Genomic DNA, 17,538 nt, shown 5'->3' with positions numbered 1-17,538 from the left:
ACAGTTATGGAAGTTAAAAGTCTGAGGGCAAAGTGTCAGCGGGATTGGTTCCTTCTGAGCAATGTGGAGGAAGGGTTTGTTCCAGGCCTCTCTCAGGCTTGTAGATGGACATCTCCCTCTCTTTACATTATCTTCCCTCTCTATGCATCTGTATCCAAATTTCTTATAAGGCAGTCATATTGGATTAGGGCCCATCCTAATGATCTCATTTTAACTTAAGTACCTCTTTGAAGACCCTGTCTCCATATACAGTCACATTCTGATGTACTGGAGGTTAGTACTTAAGCATATGAATTTGGGGGTGAGGACATAATTCAGCTCATATTAGGAAGCGAAAGTTGTCATAACATCAAATAATTCACTTCCAAATTGACTACTTAAGAATTATTTTAAGTGAGTCAAACATCTCTGCTAACATCAGCATTTCTTTATTGACATCTTTGTCTAATCACTGGGCAGTACAATGCACACCCACTGCAAAGTGGAATTGCAAATCCTGCAAAAGATACAATACTTTATGAAGCAATGAAAGTGATTTTGGGGAAATTAACACATACCAAAACCATTGAAAAGTGAGGGTCGACAGTTAACTGAAAAAGAAAAGCAAAGATGAGGACACTAGACTTCAAAAGAAGACGTTTAGAATATCAAAGTATAAAGGAAGGTCCTTTGGGAAAACTATGAAGTCCTTAAGTACTTTTGCAAAATGGATTCTTTATATAATTATTGTTTTGAGTAAAAGACCATAGACTCAGATTTTAAAATGAGACTTGCCTTTATAAGGCTATATTGTGAAGGAAGAAAGAGTGCTCACCAGCTAGAGGCTAGCACTACCACATTCCAGTCCCTTACATCTAAATTCTACATACACAAGTACAATCCAAGACCCCTTTCAGAAACTGCCTTGTGGTCTGCAAGGGAGGAGGGTCTGTCTCACACTCTAGGGAAAATATGACCTTGTGATATTCTGTAGAGGAAGGAAAGGGAAACTTGTAGTCAAAGTCTGACAAACTTAAAAACGATACTTGGAGAAAGGGGCCTGATAACTGATAACATACAGTTGAAACAGGTCATAATATTTGTCCAGGAAAATATCTATGAACAAGTCCTGATACTTATCAAAAGCATTAAAACATTGCAGATCTCTTTATTCGGTTGAGATGTTAACTTCTAGAATGTTCATGACAAATTCTGTTGATTTTCCTCTTTGAGGATCAGCTACACTTTGGCATTTGTATATTCATGAAGCTATAAATGTGCTCATACAGTTATGTGTCTTTGTTTTGTTTCATTACCTCTTGGGCTTTTGGCCTTTCAAGATTTTAATAGGTTGTTTTATACAATATGACTTTTATATATTACATATAGCCTGAGGTAGTATAATAAATACATGGAGAGTATATATTTTTGCCAAGATAAGTAATCCACATTTAATGACATTTAAATCTCATTCTGTTTCATTTCCTTACATCCAGGCTCTATCTGAATTAATCAGTTATTTTTCTCTGATGGAGTAGAGAATCAAGACTGTTTCTTTAATTTTAGGGATGTTTCTTTTTTTGGGAGAGGGGAGGTAATTAGGTTTATTTATCTGTTTTTTTTTTTTTTTTCCAGAGGAAGTACTAGGGATTGAACCTAGAGACCTCATGCATGCTAGGCGTGCACTCTACCACTGCGCTATACCCTCCCCTGCGATGTTTCTTTCTAATTGGCTTTATAGTTTAATAACTTGTGTTGACAAGAGTGTGACATCACCGTGAGCTATGATCATAAGGTCAAGAGCCATTCAATTTTGCCACAACAGAGATAGATGATCTCTATTTGTGGAGATCCAGGGTGTCACTTTTTGCATTCAAGCTTTACTCTAGTATTCCAGAGATATTAACAGAGCAAATGTGAGTTCCAACATTTTCTTTCCCTCTGAAATACTAACAAGCAATACGCTATATTATTTATGGTTGCTGTTTCATCAGCTTGAGACCCAGAGTGAGGATGACATAGAGCAAAGCCTCCAGCTGCCCTGAGATGAAATATGGTATGACTGGAAACTGAACCTTATTGAATGAAGCCATTGATGTTTTGGGATTACTTGCTACCATAGAAAAATTTCCCTGACCTAATTAGTACAGTCAGCTAATATTTTATTTAGGATGTATTCAACGATGTTCACAAAAGAAAGAGGCTTGTAACTTTGGTTTTTATATTTTCCTATTGTTGGAATCAAGACTACATTAGGTTTTGTTTTTTTTTTTTTCTGTCTGTACATGTATGTGTTCAACCCACTATCTTTAACTGGAAGTCTTCCCTAAATCTTATTAATAAAAATCAGGGTTCTATTACTATCTTAGAAAAATTTTTGCTTTTTTTCTGTCTGGAAATGTTTCTTGTAAATGTGTTAACCTCACCTATAAAACCATCTGGGAGGAATGCTGGGAAATCTGACTACCGTTTTCAAATGTTTATTATTAATCAGTCTCCTTAAGGTCTCTGTTTCTTCTTGTGCCAATTTTGGCACTTTGATTTTTTTCTAGGATCTCTCCATTGGGTTTTCAAATTTATTAGCATATAATTATTAATAATACAATTATTTAAAAGTTGTGTCTATGGTTTCTATAGTTATTTCTTCTGCATTTTCTATTTTGCATTTGCTATCTATATATTTTTCTATATCTATATTTAGAAAATTCAAAGAATATTCAAAGAACCAGTTTCTAGTGTCATTAATCTTTTCTCTCACTTGATTTCTGCCCTATTTTTCTAATGTCCTTCCATCTTTTTTGAGATTTCTCTGTTGCTCTTTTTCTAACTTCATTAGTTCAGTTCTTAGGTCATTTTTGTTTGTTTCCTGATAAAATTTTTTGAAAGCTGTAATTCTTCATCTGAATACAGCTTTATCTGTGTCCTATGAATTCTGACATGTAGTGTGTTCATTATCACTCAGTTCTAAGCATTTCTCAATTTCCTTCATGATTTTTTTAATCCAAGGGCTATTATATTATTTATACAATATATAAATGTTCATTTCCAATGCACTAAAGCTTTATGGTTGGAGAAGATAATGTATATGATAATGACTGTTCAGAATGTTTTGAGGCTTTCTTTGTGGCCTAATACAGGGCCCATTTTTGTAAAGATCTATGATGTTTGGATATAATGTGTATTTGCTACTTTTCTGTGCATAGATTTCTATATATATTTAGTCACTAGAGCATATTAATAATATTAGTCATGTCTTCTCTAGCTCTGGCTTAATTTTTTGTCTGCTTGTTGCAATGCTTTTCTGAGTGACATAAGAAAAAATTTCTCTGTTTCTTCTGTGATTCTTATAGTTGTTGCTTGATATATGACGGCTATATCTAAGAAGTTTATTTCGCTCTTATGTTACATTTTTGTAGTAAGCAACCCAGAGCTGCTATGGTGGCTCTGTGATGCTAGGAACCTAGGCATTTTACTGCTTTGTCATTCCTGGTACATCACCCTAATTGACATGGTCCAAGTTAATTCACCACTATATCTTCTGAGAGGCAGGGCCTTTACCTTTGATTTGTCTACACAAAGTTGTACACATTGCTTCTGTTCACTTTCCATTGACCAGAATGTCATCATGTGAGGACTTTTAGCTCCAAGGGGTTTATTCTAGTGGCTATGTACTAACAAAAATACATGAATAAATAAAAATCAGGGTTCTATCACTACTATAGAAGAGAAAAATAGATATTGGGAGACAACCAGCAGGCTGTCACAAGGTCTCAACATTTTGTACATAATCATTTATTTATTCCCTTTCTTTTCAATATAACTCTTCTACCTTTGACTCTCATTCAGTTCAACGTCCTTTCTGTTTTACTCTCTCCAAAAAGTAAACTTCCAGTTTTACATTTGTTTCGGGGAGAAGATTTAGAGGGTCTAACTGCCTCTGAAAATTTCTCAATCTATACTTACCTGCTGAGGAGATACCATGATCACAAAGGTGGTTTTCCCAGGCGAGGCTTATCCATTGCACTCCGGATGTGCTGATTTTGCAATTTCTCCAAATGCGGGAAACTCGACCACATAATTTGTGGTAGTGGGGGACTGCGTTCGCACTTTCCTCTACGTGGAAAAAAAAAAAAATCAACCTAACCTGCTTTTTTCATCCCTGTCTTCCCCGCTACTCTTAGAGGTACCTCCTGCAACCAATTCATGAGCCTTTGGTAGTTTCTCTGTTGTCAATCTAGCTGCTTTTTGGCTTTCCCCATTGGGAGTCTCCTTTCTTAGTCTGCTATGTCAGTTACTACTTGTCCATCTCTTTTCCAGCTTTTAAAATTTTGTTGCTATTGCTTCCTTTCCCATTCTGTATGATCTTGCCAGTTTTACCTTTATCAGTGTGGTAGGAGTATGGTGAAGGAAGGGGAGCAGTATGAGATGAATTTGGACAGTGGATTGGAGCCAGATCATGTGAGACTTTGTAGGTAACGAAAAGGAGCTCAAAATTTCTTCTAAGAGTAATGGAAATCTATTCAAGGAGAATGATTTACACTTTAAAAATATTTTTCTGGAGAGGGTTAAGCAGAGACCAGAAGTTATGTAGCAGTACAGGCAAGAGATGATAGTGGCTAGGCTTGGATCTGAGTAGTGGTAGTAAAAACTGAAAGTAGTGGCTGGATTTAAAATCCATTTTAAACATACGTTTTTATAAGGCTGAGTTCCTCAGAGACAGAGACCATGTCTTTTGTCCTTAGGTGCTAGTTCAAAGCCTTGCATATTATACTTGCTCAGTGAATATTAGCTTAATGAATGAGTGGGTCACACAAGTTTCTGAACTGGATTTCTCGGGCCCTATTCTGGGGAGATCTCCCTTCCCTGGAGCCCAAACCTCCACTCACGGTGTTATCAGACTGTGGTAGTCATTTAGTAAATGGTTAGCATGAGCCAGGCATAGTGCTGATTACTGAAGCAAGCATTACCTCTAATTTTCACAATATCCTTAAAGGGTGGATCACTAATATTGTCCCTATTTTACATTTAATCTTATAAATTTACATGACTTAGCTCAGGTCACCTAGCTAAAAACGGATGAGCCTACGTCTGTTTGCTACAGGAATTGGCATTTTCAGGTCCAGATCTTTACCTTCAAAGATCTCAAACTGCCTAAGTCTTGACAGACTGGAATAAGAATCCTCCCCAGGAATCTTTCCCAGGATGCCTAAAACTGAACAGAAATAAAATCCCTGTTCTGATCACTGCAGGCAAGGCCATTGGTGGAAAGCAATGGATGATGCTCCGTGTGTGAAGAAATGCAACCATTTCAGCCTGCCAATTATCTTCCGCTCGGCCAGTTGCAGGAAATGAGGCACATTGCTTTCAATAAACGACTTGTTTTGCAACTTTCTGAGCAAGTCACACCCTCTCTGAACCTTGGTTTCTATTTCTACCAAATGGAGCTCTCAATACCATTGTCATTAGTAGCGTTGCTGTTATGATTAAGTAAGACGGCTAATAGCTTTAAAGCACAGTGCCCCCGCACGCAGTGGACGAACGAAGGCTAAATCGTAGCTTGGAGCGGAAGTAAAAAGCTGGGAGAATTAAGCTAGTCAGATTTAGAGTCTGAGTAGGGCCTACGAGGATGGCGTCAGCGGATTGGGCTAGTTGAAGAGGGCGGGTCCAGAGGGAGGGGCTACCCGGGTCCCGCCACAGCCTTGAGCTTTGAATCAAGCGCGGTAGTTTCGGCGGTGGCCAATCTTGGGACAGCATTTTCTTGCGTCAGTTGTTGCTGAGGCTCAGAGCCACGCGTCCCTCACCGAGATCAGTTTTAGTCGTAGCTGCTATACCAGAGCTTGGCTCTTTCGTGTCCATCCGTTACGACTGAGAGGACGGACAGAAAGTCTCAGTTACCTCTCTGAGTATCCGGGCTGGAAAGTGACCCTCGGCTGCTCGCTCCAAACATGTAGAGCAGCACTAGCTTTCTCTTCTCTGAAAGCCGCTGGCAGACGTCCAGTCAGCAGTTGTAGTGTCAAGATTCTAATTCTGACTCGACTTGCTAGAGAAATAGGAAGTTGCTTTTTTCGAGGAGGCAGGCCAGGAAGGTAAGGTACCCCACAGAATCAAGACGGTTAGGGCGGGGATTGTCCTTGGGCTGAACTGGGGCTGAGTCCTGGCCCTTTAAACTCCAGGGGGAGGATCCGGAAGTGGATAGGCGGGGCGAAAGGCCCTGCTATATAAGAGGGCCCAGCCGCGCGGGGTCTCCAATCTGCCATTTTTTGTCCCTGAGTAAGTCTCTGGCGTCCCAAATTCCCTGTTTTTTTCACAGGCTCTATTCCGTCCGCTGGTCCACCACCTCAGGGGAACGATGGCCGCAGAGTCCACAGCCACTGCCGCCATCGCCGCGGAGCTGGTTTCCGCCGAAAAGTAAGCTGGACCGTGGAGAGCTTGAGGCACTGGCCAGTCCGCAGGGAGGGGGTGGTGGACGGAGGCTACCCTGGAGGGACAGACCGGAGGGTGGGAAGACGGGCCTCCCAATGAACAACCGTCGCTGTTCGGGGAGGCCTGGACACTGGAGAAGCCCACTTCTTGCAGAGAGCCTCTCTCATTAGCAGTAACGCCGGTCGGCTGGCGCCCCCTGCCCTGCTTTTCGCGGTCGCCATCTTGCCGGGGGCAGCGGCGGCTGTCTCCATCGCCTGCCCCTCTCCTTCCTCCCCGGCCCGGGGCTATCGGCGGGGAGGCGGGGCCTGGGCGCGCGGGTTTGCCTTTACGCCCTGCGGTTCCCGCACTCCTGGCCTACTCCTCTGGTAGAATCCCCAAACAACTCGGGAAAATAAACCAGCAGAGATTTGGCGCCAAAAAAAAAAATACAACCCTGCACGAGGAAGGAGGCTGGACCGGTGGGTCGGAGTGGGCGGGGCCTTTCGGGGGCGGGGTTGTGCGCTCGTGCGTTCGTTTCTCAGCCGGCCCTTGAGCAGGGGGCGGGGCCCTGAGGAGGCGGGAAAACTCCATTGTTTGGGACAGCGCGGCTCGCAGAGCCGCTCGGACTTCCGCGGCGGGGAACGATGAGTCTTGTTCCGCGCTGTCTCCTCGCTCACCTGGTACCCTTCTACCCTCAGCGAGCCCCATTTCTTTTTCCTGTGGTGAAGAGCATCGTGATTCTTTTTAGACTTTGGGAGTGTTGCCCAGAGACTTGGCTACTTCTGGGGGCCTTTATCGGGATGCGGAGCATCTAGCGCTGCGTTGCGGTCTCCTCACTTACAGCAGTGTTTGGTTGCTAAGAAAATTGGAAGTATTATGCGCTGAAGTGTAATAGAGGGATTGGTAGAATCCCTCTTGGATTCTACCTTCCACTTGGAGGGAATGGTAGAAGACATGACTGCTTTGAAAGCGGCGCAGTGCCTCTCAGACATAAGGTACTTTTTGAACAGTGAAGGGAAACAGTTCATTCGAAGAAACAAGAAATAGTTTCCGTAGTATTAAGTGGCAGAGTCTGAGCTGAACATCAGTATTTAAAGTTTGTATTCTCATTACTTACCACTCCCCCGACCCCAAAAGAAAGTTTAGTTGAGAGAAAATTGCATGAAAACCTAACTAGCTGGTTGGAGAGAACAATAAAGGCAGCATTCAGTTAAGTTGCTGGGGGTATTGAGAGGTAAACCGTCTAAGATGTTTAAGGGGGAGGGTAAAGAAAATGACTTGCTTTTAAACTCTCATAAGAAGGCACATTATAATTTAAGTATAATTGAAGGAATAAAAGGAATAACTTCCAAACCAGTAGAGAGAAAAAAGAAATAAACCTCAGTTCAGAGTTGATTTTGATACCACTTTCGTTGCTTAAATAGTGAATGATAGGCCACAGTTTTGTCGTCTGTAAAAAGCTTCATTTTGGCTTTTCTTTCCTCATACCATTTTAACAACGTTGCTGAAGGTTGTCAGTGATTGTCTAAATGCTAAGTCAGCCCTTGTCCTCATTAGCGTTCTAACTAGTTCTTAACATTTTTGTTTATGTTACAAAAGATAAAGAATATAGCAATTTATACTGTAGTGGTAAGGAGGAATGAGAAAGCTTAGAAGTCTTACGTGATGCATTGAATATTAGTTTAGCTGTCTTACAATAATTCCTGAATACTTATTTGTTGCTTTAGAAGAGAGAGAAAATAAAAATAAAGTAGTTTAGCTCAATAATCCTTAAAGTTCTGGGGTTTGTTATTTTTATTTCCATAAGTGGATGGTTCGGTTGTGTTGGTTTGAGGCTTATTTTGGTGCTTAGTAGTTTGCTGTTTAAAGTAAAATTGATAGTTTCTTGTGAGTTAGCTTCATGGATTTATGATGAACTAATGTCACTAACTAGAATGTATTCACGTGAAAGATTTAGCCAGCATACTTGTGGACCTGATTTTTGGTGGGGTGGAGGAGTTAGGCGAATACATTAGCTCAAATGTGTAAATGAGAAAAGAATCTCTATTGGTAAAACATTGTTCTTAGAAGATTGTTTTAGATATAAAAGTCTGATATTTGATAATCTCAAGGTGCTTTTGAGGTGAGGGGGAAAGAATGGGCAGAAAAATAAAAGGATTAAGTATATCAAAATTATTCCTGAATAAGATGAGTATGATCTTGTACTCTCAAGACAGTTTACTCATTGTCACACCCATTAACTTTGATAACCTTAATATGCATGTCCAAAACTAGTCTTCACTTACCACTTTAAAAACTGAGGTTCACCCTAAAGATTACACAAAAGAAACTATTAGAATTAATAAACATATTTGGCACAATTGCAGGATACTAAATCAACACAGAAATCAGTTGTGTTTCTATACGCTAATAATGAACAATCTGAAAAGGAAACAATTCCATTTATAGTAGTATCATAAGAATAAAGTACTTAATAAGCCTGACCAAGGAGGTGGAAGTTTATACACTAAAAACTACAAAACATTGCTAAGAGATTAAAGACACAAATCAATGGAAAGATATCTCATGTTCATGGATTGAAATGCTTAATATTACTAAGATGTATGAATTCAACACAATTTCTATCAAAATCTCAATAGCCAGATACAGACTAATTTATATAAAATAAACAAGATCGTTCTGTATAGCATACAGGACTATACCCAATATCTTGTAATAACCTATAATAAAAAATATGAAAAAGGATATATATGTATAACTGAATTATGCTGTACACCAGAAACTAACAACATTGTAAGTCAACTATACTTCAGTTTAAAAAAAACTCAATGACATTTTTCACAGAAATAGAAAAATTCATCCTAAAATTTATAAGAAATTTCTAGGGACCCCAAATAGCCAAAAGAAATTTTGAATAAGAACAAAGTGGAGGACTCACTTCCTAATTTCAAAGTATTACAGAGCTATAGTAATCACAACAGTGTGGTACTGGCATAAAGATAGACAAATAGAATAGTGGCATATAATAGAAAGCCCAAAAATAAACCCTTGCATATGATCAAATTATCTTGAGGTAAGGAAAGTCTTTTCAACAAATGGTGTTGGGAAATACACTGGATATACACATGCAAAAGAATGAAGAGTTGGACCTTCATCTTACACCATATACAAAAATGAGCTGGAAATGGATTAAAGACCTGAATGTGAGACCTGAAACTATAAAACTCCTACAAGAAAGCACAAGTAAAAAGCTCCATGATATTCGCCTTAGCAGTAGTTTTTTGGATGTGATACCAAAAGCACAGGCAGCAAAAGTAGAAATAGAAAAGTAAGGTTACATCAAACTTACAACTTTTGTGCATCAAAGGGTACAGTCAACAGGGAAAAGGCAACATGAAATGGGAAAAGATATTTACAAATCATATATCTGGTAAGGAGTTAAGAGCTAGAAGCATGAATGACAACTCAAAAAAGTCAAATCATTTGGTTTAAAAATGAGCAAAGACTTGAATAGACATTTCTCCAAAGATTATATACAAATGGCCAACCATATAAAAGTATGTTCAACATCACTAATCAAAGAAATGCAAATCAAAACCACAATATTATCTCAACACCCATTAGGATGGCTACTTTCAAAAAGCCAGAATATTACAAGTGTTAGCAAGGATGTGGAGAAATTGGGACTCTTTTTCACTGTTGGTGAGATTGTAAAATGGTGCAATTGCTATGGAAAACAGTATGGAGATTACTCAAAAAAATTACAAATAGAACTATCTTATGACCCAGCAAGAAAACAGGGTCTTGAAGAGATTTTTTTTTTGGTACACCACGTTCATAGCAGTACTAGTCACAATAGACAAGAGGTAGAAGCAGCTGAAATACCCCATTGATGAATGAACGGATAAGCAAAATATACAAAAGCACACACAGTTGAAGATTATTCAGCATTAAGGAAGGAAATCCTTTTAAAAAATCTTATTTATTGAAGTGTAGTTTGACTTGCAATGTTAGTTTCAGGTGTACAGCAAAGAGATTCAGTTATTCATACGTACATGTATATATACACACACATACACATATATATACATATATTTTCAGATTCTTTTCCATTATAGCTTATTACAAGAAATTGAGTATAGTTCCCTGTGCTATACAGAATATCCTTGTTTATTTTATATATAGTATTGTGTATGTGTTAATTCCAAACTCCTAGTTTATCCCTCCCCACTTTCCCCTTTGGTAACCATAGTTTGTTTTCTATGTCTGTGAATCTGTTTTTGATTTGTAAATAAAATGTGGGTGTTTTTTTTTTTTTTTTTAAGATTCCACATAAAAATGATACACAATTTGTCTTTCTCTGATTTCACTTAATGATAATCTCTGGGTCCATTCATGTTGCTGCAAATGGCAGTTTTCATTCTTTTTTATGGCTGAGTAATCACTGTGTCTATATACCACCACTTCTTTATTATATACATATGTGTGTGTGTGTGTGTGTGTAAGTGTAATGTCTTCTCTATCCATTCACTTACCAATGGACATTTAAGTTGTTTCCATGTCGTGGCTATTGTAAATAGTGCTACTGTGAACACTGGGGTGCATTTGTCTTTTTGAATTAGTTTTCTCCAGATATATACCCAGGAGTGGGATTGCTGGATCATATGGTAAGTCTATTTTTAGTTCTTTAAGGAACCTCCATACTGTCCTCCATAGTGGCTGCACCAATTTATAGTCCCACCAACAGTGTAGGAGGGTTCCTTTTTCTCCACACTCTCCAGCATTTATTAATTTGTAGACTTTTTAATGATGGCTATTCTGACAAGAAGGAAGGAAATTCTGACATGGTACAACATGGATGAACCTTGAGGATATTATGCTAAGTGAAATAAACTGGAGACAAAAAGGCATACTGTATGATTCCAGTTATGTGAGGTATCTAAAGTAGTCAAAATCATAGAAATAGAAAGTAAAATGATGGTTACTAACAGCTGGGTGGGAGGGAGAAGAGGGGAATTACTGTTCTTTGGGTATAGAGTTTTAGATTTGCAAAATGAAAGAGTTCTGGAGATCTGTTTTACACCAATGTGAACATACTTAACACTGCAGAATTGTATACTTAAATATGATTAAGATGGTAAATTTTATGTTACGTGTTTTATCACACCAAAAGAAGATAATAACTATAGGATGAACAAAATAAAATGGATTTTCAAAGAAAGAGAAACATTTTTCCTTCTAGGGGAAAGAAAAGTAGATTAATGTTTGGGTCACTCAGGCAAAAGATTTATAATTCTCTACTTGCTAACCCTTAGTCTCAAGTTAGTAACAAGGTTGAGTATACATTGGAATTTGCAGAAAATAATAAAATTTGCAGATAAACATCTCAAGAACAGCGAAGATTCCTTGTTTTTGTTTTTCTCATTTAAATCTGCAGTGTAAATTTTAGTTGGTGGAAGGAAGCCAGGTCCTGACTCAAGTATCTTATTGATTGTAAAGCCTGCTCTTTAATTTTAGTTTTTTTTTTTTAAAAAGATGGGTTAAAGTGTAAAAGTGCAAAGCAAATCATTGAACTTTAAAAAAATTTTTTTACCTGCTACTTTATCAGTACATTTTATTGAAATATAGCATACTACAAAATGCACAAATGCTAAAGGTACAGTTGAATGAAATTTCACAAAGGGAAATTAGAAACACAACACTACACAGAAGCCCCCCACCTTAGTCACACTTTCCCTATCTGACTTCCAAAATTACAGATTAGTCTGTTTTTGAACTTTATATGTACAGTATATAGTTACATCTGGCCTTTTACACTCAACATTATGAGAATCATCCACATCACATATTGTTCTAGTAATTTCTTTCTGCTGTATAGTAGTCCATTGTATGAATACAAATCACCTCATCCATTGTGTTGTAGGTGGATGTTAAACTTGTGTTTAAAAAACATTGTTTTAAATTTTTTTTTGTGGAGGGGAGGTAATTAGGCTTGTTTGTTTATTTTTAATGGAGGTACTGGGATTGAACCCAGGATTTCGTGCATGCTAGGCATGCACTATACCCTCCCCATTATACTTGTATTTATTTGTAAATATACCTTGAAACTTAATAAGGAGGATGACAGATGATGCTAAATTTCTATGATGACTTAGAGTCAGGAAAACTGGATTCTATTTCTGCTGCTGCAGTGGACCTCAGTTTTCCCATTTGTAAAATGGTGGTGGTAGTGAAGGAGATTCTACAAGTTAGCTAAAATTCTTTTAGGAAAAGTTTGTGAAACAGTTTTCTTTCCTTCTAGTTAAAAGCACATTTTATATTTTTTCATGGTATTTCAAACCATTTGCCTTGTCTTTTGCAGAAGAGATGAAGCTGGAACAAGGTGGTTGAATTTATGCTCCTTTTTACCGGCCACACTTCCTTGCAGAGAAGTTGGTACTGTGGCCAAGCAACATTACAGAGGAATATGTTATTTTCTTTATAGAGTTTGTAGATCAAAACAGTCCCAGTTGGCCAAGATGCAGCCCAGGGAGTCCCAGCAGGGATGAACTATTGGCTTCCCGTCCAGACCTGGGATCTCCGCAGTCCAAGCAGTCAGTTTGAGCCCTCTGGTTGGTTTGGGACCTGGAAGCAAGAAAGTGGGCAATCTGCAATCTGAGGTTGCTATGATCCGAGTCTTGACACCAAGAAGGTGTTACCCCAAAAGGGAAAGTCCTCAGTTCTTGTCTCTTTGGAAAGAGAAGAATTCAGATGGGAAACAAAAGTGTTGTGTACTTAAGATTTTAAAGATTTTATTGGCAAAGCAAAAGTACACCTCCAAGAGTGCAGATGGTGGGCTTATACAAGAGAGGATGGCAGCCTATTTACCCTATATTTATTGAGCATTTGCTTTATTTACTAGAAGCTCTGGTTAAGGAGACTAGTAGAGATCTCTGCTCTCAAATGGAGCTTCCACTACTGGAATAGAGACCATAAATAAAGATTAGAGAATATCAGTGATAAAGTGCTATGCAGATAACTGAACTTAACCCTATTTTAAGGTAATACGAGGTAACTGGGTGGTTATTTTAGATTGGGTGGTCAGGATGGCTTCAATGAGATATGAATAACAAAGGGCCAGCTATATGAAGTTTCTAGCAGGGAAACTTCATTCATGGAAATAGGGATAGCAGAGAATGTGGGTACAGATGCAAGCAGGTTGGTAGTTTCAGTGGTTGAGGAAAAGAGACTTCCTGATTGTTTCTGTTTGCTCAGTGAAGTAATGAGGCAAGATCTGCTTTAGAAGTAAGGCGGGAGTGGAATATGGTGTGGGAGATTTGAGGAGAGAAGTAGTTTTTGGGGGGACTTGGAAGACATATTCTAAGGAATGTAGCTGGATTGCCAGTGTTGTCCTTGTTTTATATTTGAGGCCAAGAATTTAGAGACTGGTCAATACTGTTTTGTTCAAATGTTCATTGAACTGCTGTAGCCGACAGAGAATAGATGGCTCAACAAGAAGTTGAGACCTTGTGGAACTTAAAAGTTTTCCAGAAGAAGAGCCTGAATAGAATACTTTCTTTGCAGACTGAGGGTTTTTGTTAAAAAACAAAAACAAAAAAAACCCCATTTTAAGATAAAATTGGAGATTTGCATCCACGTCCTCCCTACCATCTAGTTGTCTTCCAGCAACTACTTATTTGGTCTCTTGGTGTTTCCGCTCCTTCCCCTCAAATAGCATTGTCTCCTCTGCATTCAAGCATCCTAATGTTTAAAAACATTTTCTCTGTTAGATATCTGTGTTCTTTGCTTCTTCCCGAGTCTGCATTCCTATTCTGTTTTTTCCCTTGTTTGCTTATGAATTTAACAAATGTATTTAATATGTATCTTAATGTTAGGATTTAGAGATACAAATAAGCTCTCAGTTCCTGTTCACAATCTAATTGGACAGGTGTGTTCTGAGAATATACACATTTGTTCAACCTGCCTCAATCTGGTTTCTTTCCCTTCATGTCATTTAAATAACATTGCTAAAGGTATTCACTGATTGTTTAAATGCTAGATTAGTCCTTACCATACTTAGCTTTCTAATTCTTAACCTTTTTGCTGCATCCCATTCTAGATACTCCCTCCTTAATTTTGTTTTCCTTTGATGTTACTTCTGTTTCTTCTATCTCTGTTTTTTCGTTTTTAATGCTTGCTAGAATCTGTTCATTCTTTGTGCCAAGAACTGAACTAAGCACTTTGTGAACTTTCTCATTTAATTTTCCCCAAAAATGCTGTATGAGATAGATATTGTTAATAACAGTTGAGGAAACTAAGGCACTTCACATGCTATGTGGCAAAGTTACTTGTCCTTAATCCTACCATAGTGATTCAGAATTGGTCACTTATTTTGACAAATATTAGGTGCCAGGCTTTGTGCTTTGGTGCTAAGATACAGCTAGGATAAGACAGACATGGTTTCTTTCCTTAGATCTTAATCTTGTTGGGGAATACAGAAAGTCAACAGGCAATTGGAATATAGTATGAGTTATGGGGTCATGTATGTTACTCAGTCATCTGTATAATTGGGTAAGTTGCTTCTTTGGAAAATAGGAATACTGCCACCTGCCACAAGATTTTTTTTTTTTTTTTGGTGAGAAGATAAAGTGAGAATGTAATAGGCACTGCTATCTCTGGCAGTCTAACATTTGCTCTGATTTGCCTATTGAATGTTACCTGTTTAGGTGTTCCATAAGCATCTCAAAACCAATGCTTACTATGTAACCCCCAGTTTTCACTAATGAATTCTGTTCTTGTATCTTACTTTAGTTGGATAGTACTCAGTTTTCCAACCCCAGAAATAAAAATTCTAGGCTCCTCCTCTCTTTTTATTTTCTAAACAGTCACCAATATTTAGTAGTTTGGTGTTCTGTAGCTGGGCTTAGAAATGTAAAGCCTAGAGGGCCATATAGGAAAAAGTGAAGTGGTGGTGGGGATTGTAGTGAATTCTCCCTTAAAGTGGGCAGTCACTGTTCAACTTCAGCTGATTACAGGAGAATGTAGGCCATATTGGCAGAATTTCTGACATTTAAAAAATACTGTAATTGTTTTGTTTTTTTTTTTGATTAGCAAATAACATCCTGATTCAAAATCCAGAAGGGTAAGTATAGTGAAATGTCCCTTCAGTCCTTGTTCCCTAGTCACACAGTTTTTCTGAGTCCACCAGTGTTAGTAATATATTAAGTATCCCTCAACAATACCTTATGTGTATATAAGCAAATTGTACGTAGTTACTAATTCTACGTTGTTGTATAAATGTAGCACCCTTGATACATTTTTGAACACTTAGCAATATATCTTAGAGGTCATTCCTCATCAGAACAGTTGCCTTTCCTTACTAGGGCATAGTTTCCTTAGTTTTTTTAATGGCTGCATTGTATTCTGTACTGTGGCTATCTCATAACAGGTTCCCTATTGATGGATGTTTGAATTCTTCCCAGTATTTATTACAAACAGTGCTTCAGTGATAACCTTGTAAACCATGGACTAGTATATCTATAGGATAAATTTTTACAAGTGGAATTTATGGATCAAAGAGTGATAGATTACTGCCAAAATAGATCTTAGAGGTTTTGTGAATTTAAACTTCTATTAGCAATATATGGGAGCACCTGTGTCTCTTACATCCTTGTCTTTGCCCGTTTGATGGGTAAAAAATACTTTCTCATTGTAAATCTATGTTTCTCGTAGGAATGAGCATGAGCAGGTATTCAAATGGTTGATTTGTTTGTGTTTCATTTTCTGTAAATGTGTTTATATCCTTTAATATTTTACTATTAGACCTTTTTTCCTGTTGATTTTAAGATTCTGTATATATTTGCTAAGTTAACCTTTTGTGAAATGAATTTCATGGAGTAGAATTTATCAATCTTTCATGATTTCTGAGTTTTTTAAATTGAAGTATAGTTGATTTACAATGTTCTATTAATTTCAAGTGTACAGTAAAGTGATTCAGTTATACGTATATAGTTTTTCAGATTCTTTTCCATTATAGGTTATTACAAGATATTTAATATAGTTCCCTGTGCTATACAGTAGGTCCTTGTTTATCTATTTTATGTATATTAGTGTGTATATGTTAATCCCAAACTCCAAATTTATCCCTCCACCCCACCCCTTTCCCCTTTGGTAACCATAGTTTGTTTTCTATGTCTGTGGGTCTATTTCTGGTTTGTAAATAAGTTCATTTATGTCTTTTTTAAAGATTCCACATAGAAGAGATATCATATGATATTTGTCTTACTCTGTCTGACTTACATGATAATCTCTAGGTCCATCCATGTTGCTGGAGGTGGCATTATTTTATTCCTTTTTTATGACTAATCCCATTTTGTGTGCATACATGTGTGTATGTCACATCTTCTTTATCCTCATCTGTCAATGAACATTTACATGATTCTGATTTTAAAAACCCTTTCCAGATAAGTTACAAAGTAATTCTCCCCTGGTTTTCTCTAGTACTTTTCTGGTTTCATAGTTTACATAATGACTTTTCAAGAGAAGCAGAAATCCTGTTTTTATGTGATATCTTCATAGTTTTAGATGTAGTTATTATAATTAACATTAAAAAATAACTGGGTAAACATGCCTGTGGCTCAGATACGACACAAAATTCAGTTTATAATTTTTGTTCTAATTCAGTTGTTTCTTACAGTGTGGTCCCCAAACCAGCAGGAGCAGCATCACCTAGAAAGTTATTAGAAATGCAGATTCCTGGAAATTGTCCTTCATCCCTATAGCTCTATGAAGTCTCTGCTTATTTTCAAACCCCATTCCTCTTGCACCTCTCCCCCCAATTCCTCAGGGCTTTTCATCAAGCTTGTAGACTAATACAATATTCACAAAAGAATTAGGAGCAAAGATTTTGGATCCTGTTGAAAGTAACTGGCAACTTTTTATCTCTAAAGCATTCTAGGTCTTAGACTCCAATATCATTAGTCCTCACCTGTCATTTAATCTTCTCTGCCTTTCTCTGTGCTTCTAAACAAGTTGTCCCTTCTGCCTTAACTTTTGTTGGAGACTGTCTCCAATTCTTAGCAAATGGTAGGTACTAAAATGTCTATTGACTTTAATTTTTTTGAATTAATATATTTATTGGATTGAGTAAACTATTCTTTGTTCATTTGTTTCATCCAT

The 17,538-nt window shown here is 37.7% G+C and overlaps 1 protein-coding gene and 1 non-coding gene across 7 annotated transcripts in view; both read left to right on the top strand.

The window, feature by feature from the left end:
• The first annotated feature begins 3,934 nt into the window (after positions 1-3,934).
• LOC123615719 (U1 spliceosomal RNA) lies at positions 3,935-4,095 on the top strand. Its single transcript, XR_006723396.2, has one exon. It is a non-coding gene; the product is annotated as a U1 spliceosomal RNA (small nuclear RNA).
• A 1,831-nt stretch (positions 4,096-5,926) lies between these two features.
• The window catches only part of NASP (nuclear autoantigenic sperm protein), a 27,478-nt gene continuing 15,866 nt past the window's right edge, over positions 5,927-17,538 (top strand). The window contains exons 1-2 of one of the 6 annotated variants that reach the window (XM_045513409.2): positions 5,927-6,065; positions 6,290-6,387. In XM_045513409.2, coding sequence (XP_045369365.1) covers positions 6,329-6,387 — 59 coding nt within the window. In that variant the 5' untranslated portion in view covers positions 5,927-6,065; positions 6,290-6,328. Of the gene's footprint in view, positions 6,066-6,216; positions 6,388-17,538 lie in introns of those variants that run through there. The other 5 variants (XM_045513416.2, XM_045513419.2, XM_010950636.3 and 2 more) reach the window with 5 other exon arrangements.

The sequence above is a fragment of the Camelus bactrianus genome, chromosome 13 (genome assembly GCF_048773025.1).
Source record: "Camelus bactrianus isolate YW-2024 breed Bactrian camel chromosome 13, ASM4877302v1, whole genome shotgun sequence".
NCBI classification, from domain to species: Eukaryota; Metazoa; Chordata; class Mammalia; order Artiodactyla; family Camelidae; genus Camelus; species Camelus bactrianus.
The sequence above is the reverse complement of the archived record's forward strand: the minus strand, read 5'-3'. Positions and strand labels throughout refer to the sequence as shown.